At 39.9% G+C, this 18,857-nt stretch overlaps 1 protein-coding gene across 4 annotated transcripts in view; it reads right to left on the bottom strand.

Moving 5' to 3' along the window:
• stxbp5l (syntaxin binding protein 5L) overlaps positions 1-18,857 on the bottom strand; it is a 175,868-nt gene that overhangs the window by 18,699 nt on the left and 138,312 nt on the right. For 2 of the 4 annotated variants that reach the window (XM_050048041.1, XM_050048043.1), the window contains exons 18-19: positions 14,957-15,108; positions 7,255-7,320 (exon numbers count right to left, since the gene is read on the bottom strand). In XM_050048041.1, the coding sequence (XP_049903998.1) occupies positions 7,255-7,320; positions 14,957-15,108 (218 nt within the window). Of the gene's footprint in view, positions 1-680; positions 786-7,254; positions 7,321-8,570; positions 8,640-14,956; positions 15,109-18,857 lie in introns of all 4 variants that reach the window. The other 2 variants (XM_050048039.1, XM_050048040.1) reach the window with 2 other exon arrangements.

The following is an 18,857-nucleotide window of genomic DNA, read 5'->3' as shown; positions in this document are numbered from 1 at the left end:
CATTTGTGTTGTTAACTGTACCTATAATGCTTTGATCATAAAAAAACTAGATATGTTTTGTTGTATTTTAAAATATTTACAATGATTTTGTGAAACATATTTTGCTCATTTGTAATTTTCCAATTTGAAAGGTCCGAGCCCCTACACACTACAGTCCTTGTTACTGCTAATTGCTAACCATCCAGAGGAAGTTGTCAGTGCAGCATCAAGGACAAGAATGCTCTTTGCACCTGTGCCCCCCCACTGTGATTTATCATTTCATATGACGGATACATCCTACACCAATTTATTTCAGCGTTAAGGCTTTTAAATAAAAGTTGTGGTAAAACAGGGAAGCTTTGAAGGGCTGTATTCAACTTGTTGTTCATTTTGCACCTGCTACGGAGATCTGGTCCTCATGACACGTGGGCAAACAAGGATGCTCAAGGAACCTTTATGACATTCACAGACTTTATGTTTCTTTTGTTTAGCTCTGTAAGGTACGAATGTGCCTCTAATTGTGTTGCTCACAGTGTGGAAGCAGAGTTAGCATGCAAGGTGCGACATCAAACCAACCACCCGTCCAAAAACAACCCAACTACCCCATCCCCCTCCCTTGTTGCACGACTGCAGTACAGTAAAAACCACAAGCAGATGTCCGTGAAGAGGCTGAGATCCGTGAGGTACGTCCCTTCTCTTACCATTGTCCAGCAAGTAAAAGACTGGACTGCAGTGGCTGGCTCTCAGACTGGCCACAGGCTCTGGCAGGACGCGCGGGTCATTGTGAAGGGAGGTTGGGTAATGAACTGGAATAGGAGATCCAACAGAACAGACACAGACTTTTCAGGGCAACAGGGGAGAGACAAACACAATGGGTGAACTGGGGAAAAGAGAGACTTGCAGGTAACAGGAAGGAAAACAGTTGAAAGGTTATGAAAATAAAAGGGTTAGTAAGAGGGTTAAGGACAACGCTATTCCAACAGCAGTATGATACTCAAAAGTTTTATCAAGAACGACTATCACTATCACAAACAACAACAGCACTACTACTACTACTACTATTACTACTTCTACTACCACTACAACAATTACTTTAATGACACTTGATTAGGCCTGTCACGATAACTAGATTATTGACTTATCGTGTGATATATGGACATAACCTTGATCATTATGCTGACCTTGACATTGCCCATTGTGTTTACAAGCGTGTTTGTTTCCATAAGAATGTCACTAACATTTCAGCCAAATGACGAAAATGAAGTTTTACACTCCAACAACTTCATCCTCTACTCTGTAAATCAAACAGCAACGGCCCATTTCCCAGGCTGTCCATCCCCGTGAGCCAACCGCAGCACACCGGTTGGATTATGGAGTTAACTGCTGTGTTACCGGAGCATCACTAAGCCTGTCTATTAGCTGCAAGAGGCATCATTTTGTTTTGTTTTTGCAAAATTTTGGGCTTCTCCTCTGAAGTATAGTTACTATAATTAAAATTTATTAAATCAAAAGAATTAAAAGTTTGTTGTTCTTTAAAGGGTTCACTTGCATTATCATGCAGTTTTATTATCATTATATTAGTGGCATAAAATGGTCTCGAAGCTACAATAATATTGTTTATCGCAATTATTTCTGGGACAATATATTGTCCAACTAAAGTAGTTATCATAACAGGCCTACACCTGATCACCACTACTTCTAGCAACACCACAACTACTAGTCAAGTACTTCTATGTGTCTCCACCAGGTCCATACAGGCAGTTTAGTCCTCCAACTTTATTTCACATGTCACTGTCACTTGAAGTGTCTTTCGATGCCTCTATGCAATTTTTTTAACTTCCAAATAGACACTACCTCTCCTTCTAAGTTCCAATTCAGCTTTTTAACTATGTCAATTCATGTATTTCAAACAGAGAGCAAATCATTTATCATTTTACAGTCACACCTGATATTTATCAAAGACAACTGTTGGTTGCAAAGTCATCAGCCACGATCATAACAGAAACTCAAATGAGAGCTAACTTTGGCAAACCCGACAGCACAGTGCCGACAGTCTTTCCTTTTTTTCCAGCGCTCATGTCTGTTACCCAGCACCTGAGGCTGCGGCTGAAAAGTTTCTGGCGGCAGAAACGTGACCAACTGGAACCAGTGGGGATACTGACAAAGGACTTGCACTGCCGACAGGCTGTTGGCGTCACACGGCTGGTGCAAAATGTATTTAAAGTGCCGTTGCTACCCGTACTGCAGCAATTCTAAAACTAAGTAAACATGATGTTTGTAAGGTCATTCATATGAGACAAGCAGTATGACAATGCTTGATTTTGAAGCCTCAACACGAGCACCAGGCTCATATATATATTTCAAATAGATTCCAATATGAAAATCCTCCTCTTGAGCTATTATTAACATCGCAAACCACACATACACATTTTGTGACCACTTAAAGTTATTGTGTAACAAAAATCTTTAACTCTCTTGGTGATTTCTTTTTCAGAACATTTATGCAACCAGAAAAAGCTTAAACGGTGTATTCCTTCATTATGCCTATACTGTCTTATGAGACCATAATGCATAGGTTTTACTATGTACTATAGATGGTAGTGCAGCAGCAGGGTTCAGTTGAAAAACTGCTGTAGACTTATTTTAAGTGATATCAAGTCACCTAGAGCTGCATGGAGCTGAGCAGGTGGCACCAGTTCGACACACTGTAACGTTTCAGCCATCACCTCCTCTCTTTCTCTGCTGACATGCTCACTGCTAAAAATATCCTGCCGGGTCAGGCACCGATCACTGGCATTTCAGCTTGTTAGTCCATCTGGGCCTGGTCAAGTAAGCTACAGCCACATGTGGCATAAAGCTCCCAAGGGAAATGTAAAGCATAACCCCAAACCAAAACAACAGTCTTTTGGACATAAAAAGAAGACAATGGGGAGGATGTGGAGGAAGACAGCTTTCAGGCAGGAGAAGGGCCAATTACTGGGCCCTAATGACAAAAGGAAGATAGAAAAGGGGTCAGGAAAAAGAGAGGGAACGATGTGTGAAGGAGAGGAGAAAGAGGTGGCTGCAGTTATTGACACAAGGGGTGAATGGGGACGATAGCTGGCTTCCTTAATAAGCTGTCCGCAGTCTGTATATGGCCTTCAACAGACACAGCACACCTGGTGTGCCAAGGATGGCCAGACAGCCTCTAATGGCCATAGAGAAAGGTGGAAGTTGATATCCAGCAGGAGGAAACAAACCATGAACTCTTCGCCTATGAAGCTGAGCACAGCTGTGCTTCCTCATTTGTCTCCAGCCATAACTAAATGTATTCTACATCACTCTTGCATTAATTCTGAAGAAAAAAAATCATGTTAGGCCACACTGCTAATAACCATTGTTAACATTTCCATCTTGATTGCAGATTGTAATTCTGAAACTGCACTCAGCTCGATATAACAGCTCCACAAAATTAATCTGCTTTTTTCCCCCTCTCTGGGTAAGTGAACCAGACACTTGATCACACTGTGTCGTGCTGTGTCTGTCTGTACGCTTTTCATCCATCTCTCCATAATTTTTCCTTTCTTACATCTCTCTAATTAGCAAATGACAGGCTTGTAATGAGACAGAATGACCATGACCCAGTCCACATCACAATGCTGAAAGACGCTGCCAAGCCTGCAAAGAACATCTTGTCCTGATTTTGTTATTGTGTTCTTATGCTCTCCTTAGGATGCTCAAAAAGAAAGACTGGAGAGTACAAAAATAAGAACATACAAAAAGGACTGCTTTTAAAAAGATAAGCTCAGATGCGAGACAACCAATGTTTGTATCCTGGACAATAAAGGGTACACGATGTACATTTGTACTGATAGAGCAAACCATGGAATTGCAGTTGCTGAATAAAAAAACCTAAATGACAAACATTAAAAAAAAAAAACATAATTTGGAACATTTAGTGAAGTCAGGTCTAGTTTATTTATACAACCAGTAATCACTGCCAATAAAAACTGTCTTAGAGAAATACACCTGCCACTGTAACACACCTTCGTCATGAAGCAACTGAATGTTTTGAAAGCCAAAAATCTCACAACCTGACAGAGTGATTTCTGAGTCACTGAATCGTTGAGTCACACTATTCATCCGCCTGCATATACAGTGGTCTGTCTAAGCTGCTGGGCAACAAGATGCTTACTTACGTGCTATAAGCTGCAATTGGAATATTATCAAGATTTTATTTGTCATTTTGTCTCTCCAGCCTTCAAAGTTTGCCTGATAGATGGAAGAGCCTCAACTTTACAGTCTGCTGTTGACTGATTGTCTGCAGCACAACCAGGTTCCATGTATACATTGTACTTTGTATATCTGGGTGCATCTGTCCATCTATATTTAGCTGTTTATCTAAGCATCGTGGGAGCAGCAAGCTTAGCAAAGCAACCCAGACTCCCTTCGCCCAGTCACATCTTCCAGGTCTTCCTGGGTTAACCTGAGGCGTTCCCAGGCCACAAGGGATATACGCTGTACACAATCCCTCCAGAGTGTTCGAGGTCTGCCTCAGGGTCTCCTCCAATTTGGACATGCTCAAAACATCTCCACAGCGAGACGTCTGCAAGTCATCTTGAAAAGATATGGTTTTATTCCAAGCTCCTTATGGATACCTGAGCTGCATGGGCCCGAAGACGTGCTGACACACCCCTCCCTAAAGGAATTGCTTGGTTTTCGTGGGGATATACATTGTCCCTGTGACTCTGGGTTAATTTCCCTTGGATATCGTCTTAAGTGAGAATGAGTCATTCAAAGCCCCATGTGAGCACAGTCTGACAAAGAGCCAAGTGAGCTCACTGCCTGTAAGGACAGGGGTAAAGCTCTGGTGCATTGCCAGATGGGAAGTGGGAAACAGCAGAGCCCTTGGTGGCCAGAATCCTGTCAAATTATTTTTTCACAAGCATGTGAAGTACCTTGGTGCTGGCAAAAATCCCCAAAGCTTTTATTCTCTGTAAAACACATCAGACTAATTGAATATTTGCACACAATGGCACCACTTTCATGCCCCAGCATTCACATACCCCTCAGGATAAATGTATGAATTTATCAGCGGCTAATGATGTCTTAGTACACAAAGATCAGCAGTGGCCCATCCATGTTTGTGAGAAAAACACAGTTTCACTGTACCTCTGCTTAGTTCAAAGACATAATATTTTTAGTTCCCAACATCCTACACTTACCCCTTAGCGTCACATTTTCCCAGAACTTGTTTAACTTAATTGCAAAGAGTTCTGAAGTTTCAAACTATTCTCCTCCTGCTGGCAGGTTTAGCAGATGGAGAACTATTTCTGGAGGTTCAAAAATATACTGTTACATTGTTTTTTTCTTGTCCTTGGAAGGAATGAAAAATAAAATCAACTTTATCATACATTTTCCAATAAATGAAGTAGTGCTTAGGCATGTATGGAAGTCAACTTGTGCCATTGTGTTAAAAAATGATCTTGTAAGTCACTGTAATGAGAAACCTTCTTAAAATAATGAGTAAGAAGCTCAAAATAAGGAGTTAAATATCTTAAAATGACAAGAAATTTTCTCAAGATAATGAGTTAATACGTCAGAATGACAAGAAACTTTCTTAAAATGGCAAGTAAGATCCCAATATCACGAGAAATGTCCTCAACAACAGAAACTTTCCTAAAACAATGACATACTATCTCAAAACAATGACTTAGTATCTACTTCAGTGCAAACTAACTCATTAATTTGAGATATTTACTCATTATTTCAATAAATTATCTATTACATACATTTTTATTTCAGTACAGTTTCTCATTATAATGACTTACAGGATCTTTTTATTCATCACAATGGCAGAAATGGGCATCCACACTTAAAAATTACCACTAAATTTAGTTGGCTGAAGGTTAATTGTTTGGAAACTGAAGCCTTATAAAGCACACTGAGCCTTGAGAACACAGCATGCATGCTTGGCAGTGTCTTAAGCACAGATTCACACACTCTCTCCAGTTGACCTTTAAGTTCTGAATTTGCTGAGATAAAGTGTTTTCCCACAACAGATACAGAAGCGCCTGCTGGGAAATGTTCTCATCTCTCTCTCCCTCCATTATGCATTTCAGTTTCTTTCTTCGCAATCACAAACACTCCCTCTTTTCATCTGCCCTGCCTCCAACCACACAAACCTTATTATACTATAAACAATCTCATAGTTTAAAACCTCATCTATTGCATCCGACCTTTACTCAGTACACAGGAACCTCTTACATTATCGTCTGATCTATGATCATGAGCCACCGTTCTCTCGCACCGCAGCTCATCTCTTGCACTCAACTTCAAACCATCACATCTACCATCGTATTGCATCCGTCATCCTGAGACCCAAAGCAGGCGACAAGTTAATGAATATAACATTAACTGCAATTTGCATTTACATTATATGCTTCATCACACCATTCCCCTCTAAAGAGGCATGTCTATTTCATTATACATCCTGTAGCATTTAATGCAAGTCAAGCACTGCTACACACTAACATGCCAGCAAATATTTAACTGAAAGCAGTGCACAGGAGGTTTTTATAATATATTATGGATGACACAAATAAATAATTTAGCCAGCTGTGAGAGCTATTCTGATCTGATCTCAGATATTTAAGCCTTGATTTTATAAAATTGTGCAGTTTACTCCCACATGTTATGAATTGCAGGTCATCACCACTGCCGCCAGCTGTTGGATCAACATTGGTTTGGGGTAAGCATGCTATTGGGTCTGCTCTCTTAAGCCATCCCTATGCTTTGCTCTCTTTATATTTCACTCTCTGTCCCTGTCTGCTGGCTACTTTTATGCTATCCCAGGTCCATCACAGGACTTGTCACTTAGTCCAAGAGCAGAAGAGTTGGACAAGCAAGAAAGTCATTGGAATAAAGAAACACCACCCAAAAGTTGTGACCAAATTCCATGAGATAGGTCCCAGTATATGCAATCAAACTGTCTGAAAACTACATCACATTTTCTCACCAACAACTTTCCACTGGAGGTATTTTCAGCACGTCTCGCACTTTTTCGAAAACTCTGAATACCTCAAACATGAGTTGCTATTTTTAACAGCTGCCATTCTCATCAGGTGAAGATGCTCTGGTGATGGGTGAGGTGTCCACAGGCTGCATACTGAGGGTATAGCTCACATTTAAAAACAAAGGCATCCCAGCAAAGCTTCACCGTGCCAATCACAAAATACATTTCCATACAGGGAAGGTGGGCCTGGTAGTGTGTGTGTCCGTGTGTCAGCAGGTTACCTGAGGTGGGCGACTTGCTTCTCTCCATGTCAATGGTCTGCTGGTTGTCAGAAAGTTCAGTAAGGCCTGCCACAGCCAATGGTAGCCAAGAGGAAGGAAAAATAGAATACAAACAACCTGTCAGGTAATTTTACCCTTGTCAGTTATAGGAATAAAATAGAAGTCAACTTGGTTGATGTCAGCCACGCAGAGCCCCAAAAAAAAGAGTGTAGACTTACTCAGTCCTCTACAATTCAATTCACAGTATCTAATTTTTTTTATTTCTGAAGGTCTGATTTTATTGGAATATATGATCCTTACTAATATTTGACATTTGCTTTTTACCTTTCCCCTGTGAATGTTTCTTCATTTTGTCTCCTAGGAGCAGAGTGGCTGAAACCTGATTTGACCTGCACTGCAATCTGTTCAGTGTATGGAAAGTCTTATTTTAAATTTCCAAATGCAAAAATGCATTAGAATGTCAATTGCAATACAATAATTAGCTATATACAGTATGTAGTGCAAATCTCAAGATAAATTGTCATTTACAATCAAAATACAAAACACGACAGAGACAAATTTGATCAGGATCTGATCAAATCTGATCACATGCACCAAGCACAGGCTAAAACGAGAAGTAATACATCCTTTTAAAAAACCCACCACAAATGCTGAAATTTCTCATTCGTGTTCGTTTTAGTCTGACTACAAATGTGGGGTGTTTAAGCCGTGTCCATTAGTGCTTCATTAACAGCCTCACTGAGTCGTCACAGTCCAAAAAATTTTGATTAATTTAATTATTTCTCTTCAGTAAAAGTTTCCAGCAAAACTTCTTAATGCAAATTTCCTTCAATCATTTACACTGTCTTTACAAATGATTGAAGACATTGAAAGGGACTCTGATTAAACCTTTATTGTCGTATAAAATTGAGAATTCCTTTGTCATTGTCAACCAAAAGCACACATTTCAGTTTCGCAAGGCCCAGTGGATTACAGGGCTTTATTCACCCCACTGATTATGTTTCAAATATACATCACATGGATCATATAATATTTATAACTGCCCTTACTTAACAGACTCAAAGGAGTGGCTCTCTGCAAAGGACATACCATTGGACATGACTGGAATAGGACAGTTCTGTTTTATATGGCAGAAATACACATATAAAACAACCACTTTCATTTCAGTCATCTCTTTGGCTTGTCCCTTTGCTTTCAGTCCACATCATACTCTCCAAGTCCCTATGGTGACCATCTGCATCCACTACAACACTGCCCCGACCACCCACCCCCACACAAACACAGAGTCCCCCAGCCTTCAGGAAGGCCCGACTTACTCTGATAGGATGTACGGATCCTTTTCTTTGAATCTGAATAAAAGTTAGACAGGCCACGCATGCAAAACTCTGTCAGGCAGGCCCGCATGCCCACATCAGCAGCCACAGAGTCACCAAAAGGTAGGAGGAAGAGGAGGAGGAGGAGGAGGAGAGGGAAGGAAGGAATCGTGGAAAGGATGGTGGGCAGGAATAAAGAGTAGTGTGGGTAGAGATTCAATGCAGAGAGAGATGAGATAGGACAGGAAGGTGGGAAAGAGAAAGCGGTGGTAGAGTGGTGTATGAGTAAGGTAGGACAGGAGGGAAGTAGAGGAGGAGGAAACAAGGTAGAGAACAAGGACAGAATGTGACAGTAAAGTATGAGAGGAAGGATAGATGAAGTTGGGACATTTTAGGACGAAGGGAAGGGAGGGAGGGAAAAAGGAGGGAAGGGGGAGAGAGAAGAACACACAGGCTTAGAGTGGAAAAGAAAGTGAGAGCAAGCAGCAACCGAGTTAGTGTCAGGGGAGGACAGACAAGAAATACCCGCTACTGCTCCAAACCCAGAAAATGCTGATGTGATCGGTCATTTGCACAAGAAATAAACTACTGTACTAGCAGGCAACATACCATTACTTACAAAGCAGCATAAAATAAATCTCTTGTTGCATTTAAAGCTGTGTATGGTAATTTTATAAAAAGATAACTTCTTTCATATTTGCCGAAACTGTTACTATATTCACACAGCACTAAATGAGATGGATAATCTGTGAAAAAAACTAACATTCCTCTGCCTACTGTGTTGCCTTGTAACGCTTCTAATGGCCTTTCTGCATGTGAATGAAAACAGCCAATCAGAGCTGTTGATCAGGTCAATCGCTGCCCGTGAACTGCGGTCAAAGTGTCAAAAAAGGCAGCGCTGATCAAATATGAATCAAGATTCTGTTACTGCATTGCCTATTTCTCATCTCAGATGTTTTCAGATACATATTTTTGTCTGGCAGGTGGACGGAGCTTGGTACTTCGGTCGACTGTTTCTAACATGACAGCCAGGTCACAAACTTTGCCATTCTACAGCCAAACAGTACACTAAAATATTTTCTTAAAGGGCCAGTGTGTAAAATGGGTTGAAAACAGTGACATCAGTGGTCAAATTCTAGATTGCAGGGCTCACTCGCTCACCCCTCCCATCGGGTAAATGACGGTGGCCTCGTAGGGACAAAAAGCCTTGCGCACGAGTTTTTCAGGAGTAGGTCTATCTAACGACGAGGTAAATGTTTATTTAGAAATCTAAACCATGTTACAATATTGTAATGAATCCCCCACGAGCAGGAGACCAGAGTAGCGCTCGGGAAAAAGGCCAGTTTATTTGAGCACTCCAAAAACTTCGGTAACCCTCCAGGGGGTAAAAGACTCCGTCCCAAACTCTGACTCTTCTGGCGTAACACACACACTTCATACACACATAGCCTAGCAATATCTCCGGACTATAGTAGCTGCAATGGACGACTTTGAACGCGATTTTGAAGAGTTTCTTTTAGCGGACACAGACCCAGAGCCATACCTGTTTGAGCCGGAGTACACAGATGAGAGCCGGAGTACACTGAGAGGGCGAGAAGAGAGGCTGAATCCTCCGCTCCCATTTTGCTGCACAGAATGGGATTCGGTGCTACCATCGTTGGGGAGATATATCATCAGGAGGGAAAGCGCCGCAGAGAGTGCATCACAAGGAGTGAAGTTGCGTCTTCTTTTCCTCGCAGATGACGGTTCGGGTTCATTCTCTCCTGTTGCGTGGTAAGTGTGGTCCATTCGCAAACTTTATAACTAAAAAAACTTTTCACTACTCTCTATCGACGAACTACTAACACTCTCTGCTGTTTCCTCCTCCTTCTTCCTTCCTTCCGCTGTCTTCGTTGGTTTATTTATACACGCGAAACGCGTTCTCTGGCTGGCTGGATTGTCCGCTCGGTCTGCCGTACATACATGGCGGCGCAAGATTGGCGACCTCCTAAAGCAAGGCCCTTGCTATATATATATATAAAAGCATAATTAAAAGGCTACGAAAACCAAACGAATTTTATTTTATAGCGATTATACACTTGTATAAACATATTAATGGGTAGAATATTCAGATTCAGATTCAGATTTGACAATAAACCATGCCAAATATTACACACTGGCCCTTTAAAACATCTGTGGTGAGAAATATTCAATGCAGTTAGAGAATCTTGAGTCATATTTGTTCAGCACTGCCTAATTAGACAGTTTGACTCAACATTTCAGGAACAGCACCAGGCTTTGAAGCCAATGTTACACAGTGGCCAAAAGTGGAATTACAAGGGTCAGGTTTGTCAATTGATGCCATCAGGCCCAAAAAATCTAGAAGAACACACAATTAAATCATTTTATTTTCATTCAATTTAGTGGAGCATTTAACCGGAAATTAGCCACTCGGCCATGCTAGCTGTAAGTCTCTGGTGGGCTTGCTCTATGGGCACCGCAATCAGGAGATACCAGTACTTGCATACTGCAGAAATTAAGCTTTTTTGGCCTTATGCGCCACTGAGCAATTTTCAGAGGAATAAGCAGGACCCTGTCTCCAATCTGTATCCAGGTCTCTTTATACATCCATGGTTTGACTGCAGTTCACGAGCAGTGATGGACATGATTGACAGCTGAGTTAGAGACTCCTCGACTCTGACTGGTTGTTTTCTGTAGATTCTAACGAATGATATTAGAGGCACTGGGAAGGAGGAGGGACATGTTTTTTGTTTTTGCACAGACTATCTGCCTAATATACTTCTTTCAGAATACAGTAACAGTTTCAGCCAATATGACACAAAGTTATTTTCAGAAAAGTTATGAACTTTAGCTTTAAATAATTGCTTTATGTTGCATTTTGCTCAGATGCTTTGTGCCAAAGGCCTACTGTCCCAACAATGTTATCAATAATGCATTATAATTTCAGAAACATACCTAAAGTTACCAATAATTAAGCATTAGGGATGAACCGATTGTGAAATTCTAGGCCTATAATAATGTTTAAAATAACAACTTGGCCAGTAGCAGATTTTTTTTGTTTGTTTGTTTTGTTGTTATTTGTGTCCCCGTTTGTGCCAGAGAATCAAAGAATTCTACACTATAAAAATAATTGTACTGTTTAAAAGTTATTCAGTCCTTCATTATGCTTTGAATGAGCACAAATTCAACCATACAAATCTGTGAGACAACTTTGAGTATATCCTTCTTTCACGTGAATTTTTTCTAATAACTGCTTCATTTTATATGATGTGTAACAATTCCCTCTCTAATACCCATTCTATATTGCTGTGAAACCATGAACAAATTTCCCCTTTAAACAACTGTATTTTTTCAATTGTCTCTCCCAAGTTTACTGCATCCATTTGTCCCAAGGACATCCCAGGGAAGATCTCGTTCCAAACAAGTTTTCTATTGTCCCTGAGATGTTAGTTTTGAGCCCTGCTTTTCAGCCTGCGCAAATTATTGTTACACAACAGAAGAAACATTAGCCGCTGCCATCACTGAATGTCATCTTATTTGCTGATAGGCCGATGGCAGTCAAGATGAATACTGGCTGATACCGATGTGCGGCCAATAAATCGGTGCATCCCTATTAAGCATCATTTTATGAAATGAATACACTAAAACTGATTCACATATATAGTACACCCATACACATATGTGTGGTGACAACAGCTAAAAATGTTGTGGAAGGACAGAAAACTATGCTCTAAGAAGTTATAACACTGCACAAAGAGAAGAGGCCAGCAACTCAAAGATATATTAGTGCATGCCATGTTTTATGCTTGGCCTTTCAACAGTGTTTTTGTCACTTAGTATTATATCAACTCCAGCACTGCCAGCGCTCAAGATCATAACACCACCTCCTGGGGTACCGAAAAAGGGCACAGTTGCCTGTTTTTATTTCCCCTTCCATCTCCAAATTGATTTTAAAGACCCATCACAGAAAGACTTTTACAAAAGAGGAAGTTGGGAACAATAAGTGCTGTGGTAGTCAATAAAAGCACTTATGCAACAGCAAATGAAGAAAGTGGGTTCTAAAGACCAAAGTCATCCCTCCATCTACAGTAATATTCCCCTTCACACAAATCCTGAATACCTGTAAAGCATTCTCAGCTACACTTGTGGGAATTATGTAATAAGAGAGCTCAGTACTTTAAATTGCTTAGAGGACCTCAGACATCTAAAATATTAAACCGCTGGAGCTGCTATGCCCTCAAATCCTGAAGTTACTGTTGGGTCAAACAAGAAAAGTGCAGCTTGTGTTTTAAACAATCATTTCTGTATGGTAGGGCTAAATATCTTCACATTAAGTATAAATAAGAGCCTTCAGGGACCATCACCAGCCAAGATCAGTAGCAGAGAAAAAAGGGAAGCAGGGGTCAGGAAGTACAACAAGACCTCTGTGGCTTTTCACTACAGATCTATGCTCAAGCAGCACTAAAAACAGAAAGGACAGAGAAACAAATGACAACATGCATAATAATGCCAACGTGGAATGACACGCAGCCTGTTAACATGCACTTCATATCATAGTGCAGATCTGTGACAGGCAGACTGAGATGGACAGGTGTTTTTGTCTTTGTATGTAATTGTGTGAAAGAAAAACAGAGCCAAGAGAGGAAAGAAATAAAGTTGGACTGATATAGGTTTTTGAATGCTGACACAGATACTCATATTTTTGGATTTTACTTGTTGATGGACTATGTTTTTTACAAATAGCCAAGTTCCCCCTTTTCATGTCAACTTACTCCAAATACTTACATATATTTTGCGTTTACCAGAGATGTTTATTTCTATCAGGGCAAAGAAGTTTCTGATAAAGCTTTAGGACTGCTTCACATTAACAGTGAAACATAGGCAGTGAAGGTTTTCAAAATTTTTACTGAGGTAAAAGTAGAGTTGCTGCAGAGTAAAAGTATCCAGCAGCAGCCAAATTTTCACTTCAGAAAAAGGAGGCACTAAGGTACTACCACAATATATTTTGTATCAAAAGTAAACATTCTCTTTATGCAGGATGGCCCCTATTGTAGTGTAATATTATTATATATTTCATATTCGTTAACTAGTAGTGAAAGCAATACTCAGATCCTTTACTTAAAGGTCCGGTGTGTAGGATTTAGGAGGATATATTGGCAAAAATTGAGTAAAATGTAAGAAGTTTATTATCTTTAGTGTATAATTACCTTATAAATATTACGTGTCATGTTTTCTATAACTTTAAATGAACAGGTCCTTGTATATGGAGTTAAGGACACGTGAGTAAGAAGTCCATCTGCAATGAGCAGCATTGGAGAAACACTGTTTTCTAACGTGAAACTGCTTTATTCAGTGTTTTTACTGGTTTAATTCACCGGGTTTATTTGTTCTGGAGAGGAACAGACCTCTGGCAAAAACTTTCTGAGCAACACCACACAATAAATTACTTAATTGCAAGTAAATCATGTCCTGTATGCAAAACCCTAATTGAGAAAAAGTTGGTAAGTATTGTAGTGTCAGAAAAAGTAAAAGCATGCAATCGAATGGCCCTTTTCAGAGTTATATGAACACATGCTGTACACATCATACTGTTGGATATTTATTACTGAAGAAAACTTAATGCTGTGGCTGGTGGAAGTGAAGCTTAACTACCTTTTATGCTGTTGGCCAGTTTAAAGTGTAAAAATATTAAACATTAATATTTATTTATTTATATTTTACAATATTTAATAAACCATAACCTTTAAAATTGTTCCTACAGTTAATATACTTAGTTACCGCAAACTCTGTTTCGTCTTTTAAGTCACTTCTAAAAACCCACTTTTTAAGAACGGCTTTTTGGCTTTATGTTTTAATTTATGTAACCCTGTATATACCATGTGCCTGGTGTTTGGCTCTTTGTACGTTTCATTTTTTTATTATTATTAGTATTACTATTAATATTACCTTTCACCCTGGAAAATAGATTAACAGTAATAATAACAATAAAATATTTCAATCTTAGTTGGAATCTGGTTAAAATGTCCCTATATGTAGGGGAAGCCCTTTGCCTGATCAAATGGTATTGATCAGGCAAAGGGCTTGAGAGCAGTATTATTGATCAGCACAGGATATATAATCAAACCACCTGCATCACTGATTTCAAATTACTGATAAAAGTTGTATATATCAGTCTAACCTTAGAAGGATGAATAGAAACAGAGAGAGGAGACAGGAGAAACAGGAAGAACCAGTAGAGATGGAGGCAGAGAGGACAGGAGAATAGAAAAAAGATGATAGTCAGGATGTAACAACATCTTTGACACATTTCTGTGTGGCTGCACACTGAGTGTTAGTTGTATACGTGCATGAGTGTGTGGCAGGATGCCAGTGGTGCGTGCTTGTGCTACCTGAGGTGGACTGTCTGTTCCTGCGGGGGGAGCGGGTAAGGCGCTGGTAGGGGTCGGCAGCTCCATACAGATCCAGTGTCGACATACACAACAGGATGGTTTTCTGCAAGTAGTCCACCACCGCTAGGCCATTACAGTTCCCAAACGCCAAACTGGACACACAAACATAGCAAGGAGGCACGTGCATATGCACAGACACACAAAGACATATTTGCATTTACATGGAGGAGAAAGAGGGCTATTCAGCTGAGACATAAACTCTGTTGGCAGGTTTATTTCACCAGGTTATTCTTCTCATTGACATTAGAGTTGCTGCATGCAGCACTATCAAACACTGTCAAATTAACTGTGACATTTTGGTGTAATTACTGTCAACAAAAGTCTGTCTTTATCTCACACTGCTATTGCTGCTGTTTTTGAATAATAATACAAGATTTCCCACAAGCCCCATTGCCACCTGCTACCCTTGGCTGCTCCAGAGCCGCTGGCTTAACTGATCAAGAGAAACTTGCTGGCAGTCATTTTTTTTCCTGTTTGTTTTTGTACAAAAGATGTTCCAGCTGATCAGGCACTGACCAGAATTGGGCAATATTCACAACAAATGGCTCTATCAGCGGTCTTTCAATCCAGAAATCAGAAAATAATGCTAAATTAAGTGCGTGGCATTCATAGATCAAATCCAAAGGCTCGACAGCTGAAGAAAAATGCTGGTGAAGAAAAGAGTCCTATTGGTCATCTGTGTTATTGTTACGATCTCCCATGTCTTACTTACAATTACAGAATGTCCAAAAATAATTCAATCAGTCAAAAACAAATAGCATTACTACCCTTACTGTTGTACAGACTTTTCTTAATTGGACATACATGTAGCCAAGAGGAGGCTAGTCCCAGTGAGAAGCTGTTAATTAGTTTCATGAAATTTAAACTGTCACAGAGGTCTCTTTATGCACTATGCACATTCATAAATGACACAAAGCATTTAACTAAGACTGGATAAACAACAGTGAGCCTCTCCTTTGGTATCCACATTCGTGCTATGAAGGTGACCAGAGGAGACAGCCTTGTGCCTCTGCGGTGCCTTTAGTAATACTTAAATACATTAATGTGGCAGTGATTTATTGCTGTTAAAACTCTTCTTGTGGAGCCATTGTGTAATGTGCTTTTATGTTAAAACTGTTAAAACTCTTCTTGTGAAGCCATTGTGTAATGTGCTTTTATGTTGCTGTATATGTGTGTATGTGATTTCGTTAGAAGTTTTGAGGGGAAAAAGCTAAAAAGAATGAAAAAAAATAAATCAATTTCCGCAATTCTATTCAAGCTGTGAATTGCCTTGGAGGAGAGAGGCAAATGATGGCCTTGCCTTGACCCCTATAGATCTTTTTTTAAAAGAGCTGTGATTTTATTGGTTTCTGCCGACAGTGCATCTATTCACAGCAAAACCATACAAGTGGCCTTGAAGCACTCTAAACTCAGGAAGTCAATCAACTTCCCTTCAACAAAGCTGCACATAAGTTTTGAAATTTGAAAACTGAACTACATAAAAACTGTCAGCCATTACTCAAGTCAACATCCAGCACTTCAAAAAGTATTTCAATTATATGCTATCTAAAATGAAGGATAGAAAAAGGAGACAGAAGAAGACAGACAGAAATTATGCCATTAGCCCACTGGTGATTTGGTACAGACTCAGAGGTCCTGTTCTGACTGCCGGCCTGCACACACTGCAGTGATGAAAGCTCAATGCGGGCAATTCTTTTGGGTCGTAACCCAGCTTTGTCTGTGTGAACAATTTTGATATTCCCTGTACTATACTTTAAGCAAAGGTGGTGCTGGATATGGCATTCCATAATCATTCCCATCATCCCAATATCCAAATGCTTTTAAGCCGTCATTCTTCATAAGCCTTTATTATACACTACTACTTGCTACGTGTCATTACTACTTATACACACTTTCACATGACAGACTGGCCTATTTAATCTTCCATCTCTATGTATCTTGTTGCAGCTGCTGCTGATAACTGACTTAACTGTCCACGACCTTGACCTTCACTCAGTTTATTCAGTATGAAATCCATAGCTGCTGGTAACTTCTGTGCATTGGTCTGCAATCATAGCAGTATTACAAACATTTACAGTAATAAAAGCATTTAAGTTTTTCTATAATACTCCAGAAAACTCAACACATATCAATGGAGAAAAAGGCCAACGGAGACACAGATACATACAGATAGATGGTCAGAGCTATGCATACACACATGCATGCTGTGTGTGGTTTAGAGTCAGTAGGATAGATGATTTCTGGGGACTGAAGTTTGGACCACTGTCAAACTGTTCCTTATTGCTGCCTTTTGGAATCACCACCAAGCAATTCCTTTGTTACAACTTTAATAAAAAGAACTATCTGGTGCTTTGCGACAATTAACGATTTAATAATTAAAAATGTTCTGTGTCTCTCAGGATGAATCTTGTTGTTTCCACTATCTGCTTTCATTTCAATAATGCTGTTATGACAGCACTATAAAGCTGAAGAAGTGTTAAGTTTAAGCTACCATTGCACCATGAAATAATCAAAGCTCTCAAAAGCTTTGTCTTTAATCAGTTAGTACAAACTCCTCTAAACTACCACAGGGGGCTGCTATTCTACGTGCAGACTAGCAAAGACATGGAACTGATTAGCACCAAGGATAAATAATAAAACTAGGATTACCACTTCAAACTTGTATACCTCTGCGAACCTGTCATGTTGCGGTTATGGTTAACATCCATGTGCAAACATGGATGCCTCACACACATTGTCCCCCTGGAAGCACAGATGATCTAAAGCATCAGCACAGCTTCAAGGTGAACACCCAAGATTAGTGTCACCAATTCATCATCTGACCAAACGTCTCCCCCTTTGTTTGAGTTATGATGTTAAATAATGGCCATAAAAGTGTTTTTGCAGGACATTATGATGTCACAATGAAGTTGACTTTTGACCTTTGAGATATAAAATGTCATTACTTCATCATTTTCAATTTTACCATAATAAGCGTATGAATTGGGGGTGGCTATGGCTCAGGAGGTAGAGTGGGTCGTCCACCAATCAGAAGATCGGCGGTTCGATGCCTGGCTCCTCCAGGCCACATGTTGAAGTATTCTTGGGCAAGATACTGAACCCCAGATTGCTCCCGAAGGCTGTGCCATTGGTGTGAAAGTGCACTAAATGGTTTAAAGCTGAGTATCAAGTTGGACCTTGTGTGGTAGCCTCGGCCATCAGTGTATGAATGTGTGTGTGAATAGGTAAGTTTAAAAAATATCGTGAAAGCTCTTTGAGTGGTGAACAACTCAGGGTTCCTACACATTTGGAATTTCAAAATTCCATACTTTTCCATACCCAAATTTACAGACTTCTCGGTTGTTGTTGTTTTTCAGAGAATATGCAACATCTGAGTAAATATATCATTGTATCATATTTCACATCATATTTAATTATTCTTAATAGCCGATTGTAGCCAAGTACCATAATGCAGTGATACAAACACAGGTATGGTGAAAAAAGGAGAGAGCCTCTGAACTTCTAGGGGGGGTCCGGGGGCATGCCCCCCCCGGAAGAAAAGTTTGACTATTTTAAAGTTAAAATACATCAGTCTGGTGCACTTCGGGAGCAAATTTAGGAGGCTAGATATATGAAGAACTTCGTGTTTCTGTAAACAATTTTGGCCACAGTTAGCTAAATATCTAAAATATGCATTAACCAAGCTAAAAAGGCCAGAGAATGTCATGAGCAAAAGTCCCCAGTTTGCTTAACAAAGTGACAGTGTTAAAAACAAAAACAAAAAAGCAATATAGGCTATATGTTAATAGGTCAGTACTAATATTTTATTGTTCCAAGTTTTCTATTTCCACTCTGGTTTTAA

This window comes from Epinephelus moara, chromosome 7 (assembly GCF_006386435.1).
Source record: "Epinephelus moara isolate mb chromosome 7, YSFRI_EMoa_1.0, whole genome shotgun sequence".
In the NCBI taxonomy this organism is placed as follows: domain Eukaryota; kingdom Metazoa; phylum Chordata; class Actinopteri; order Perciformes; family Serranidae; genus Epinephelus; species Epinephelus moara.
The sequence above is the reverse complement of the archived record's forward strand: the minus strand, read 5'-3'. Positions and strand labels throughout refer to the sequence as shown.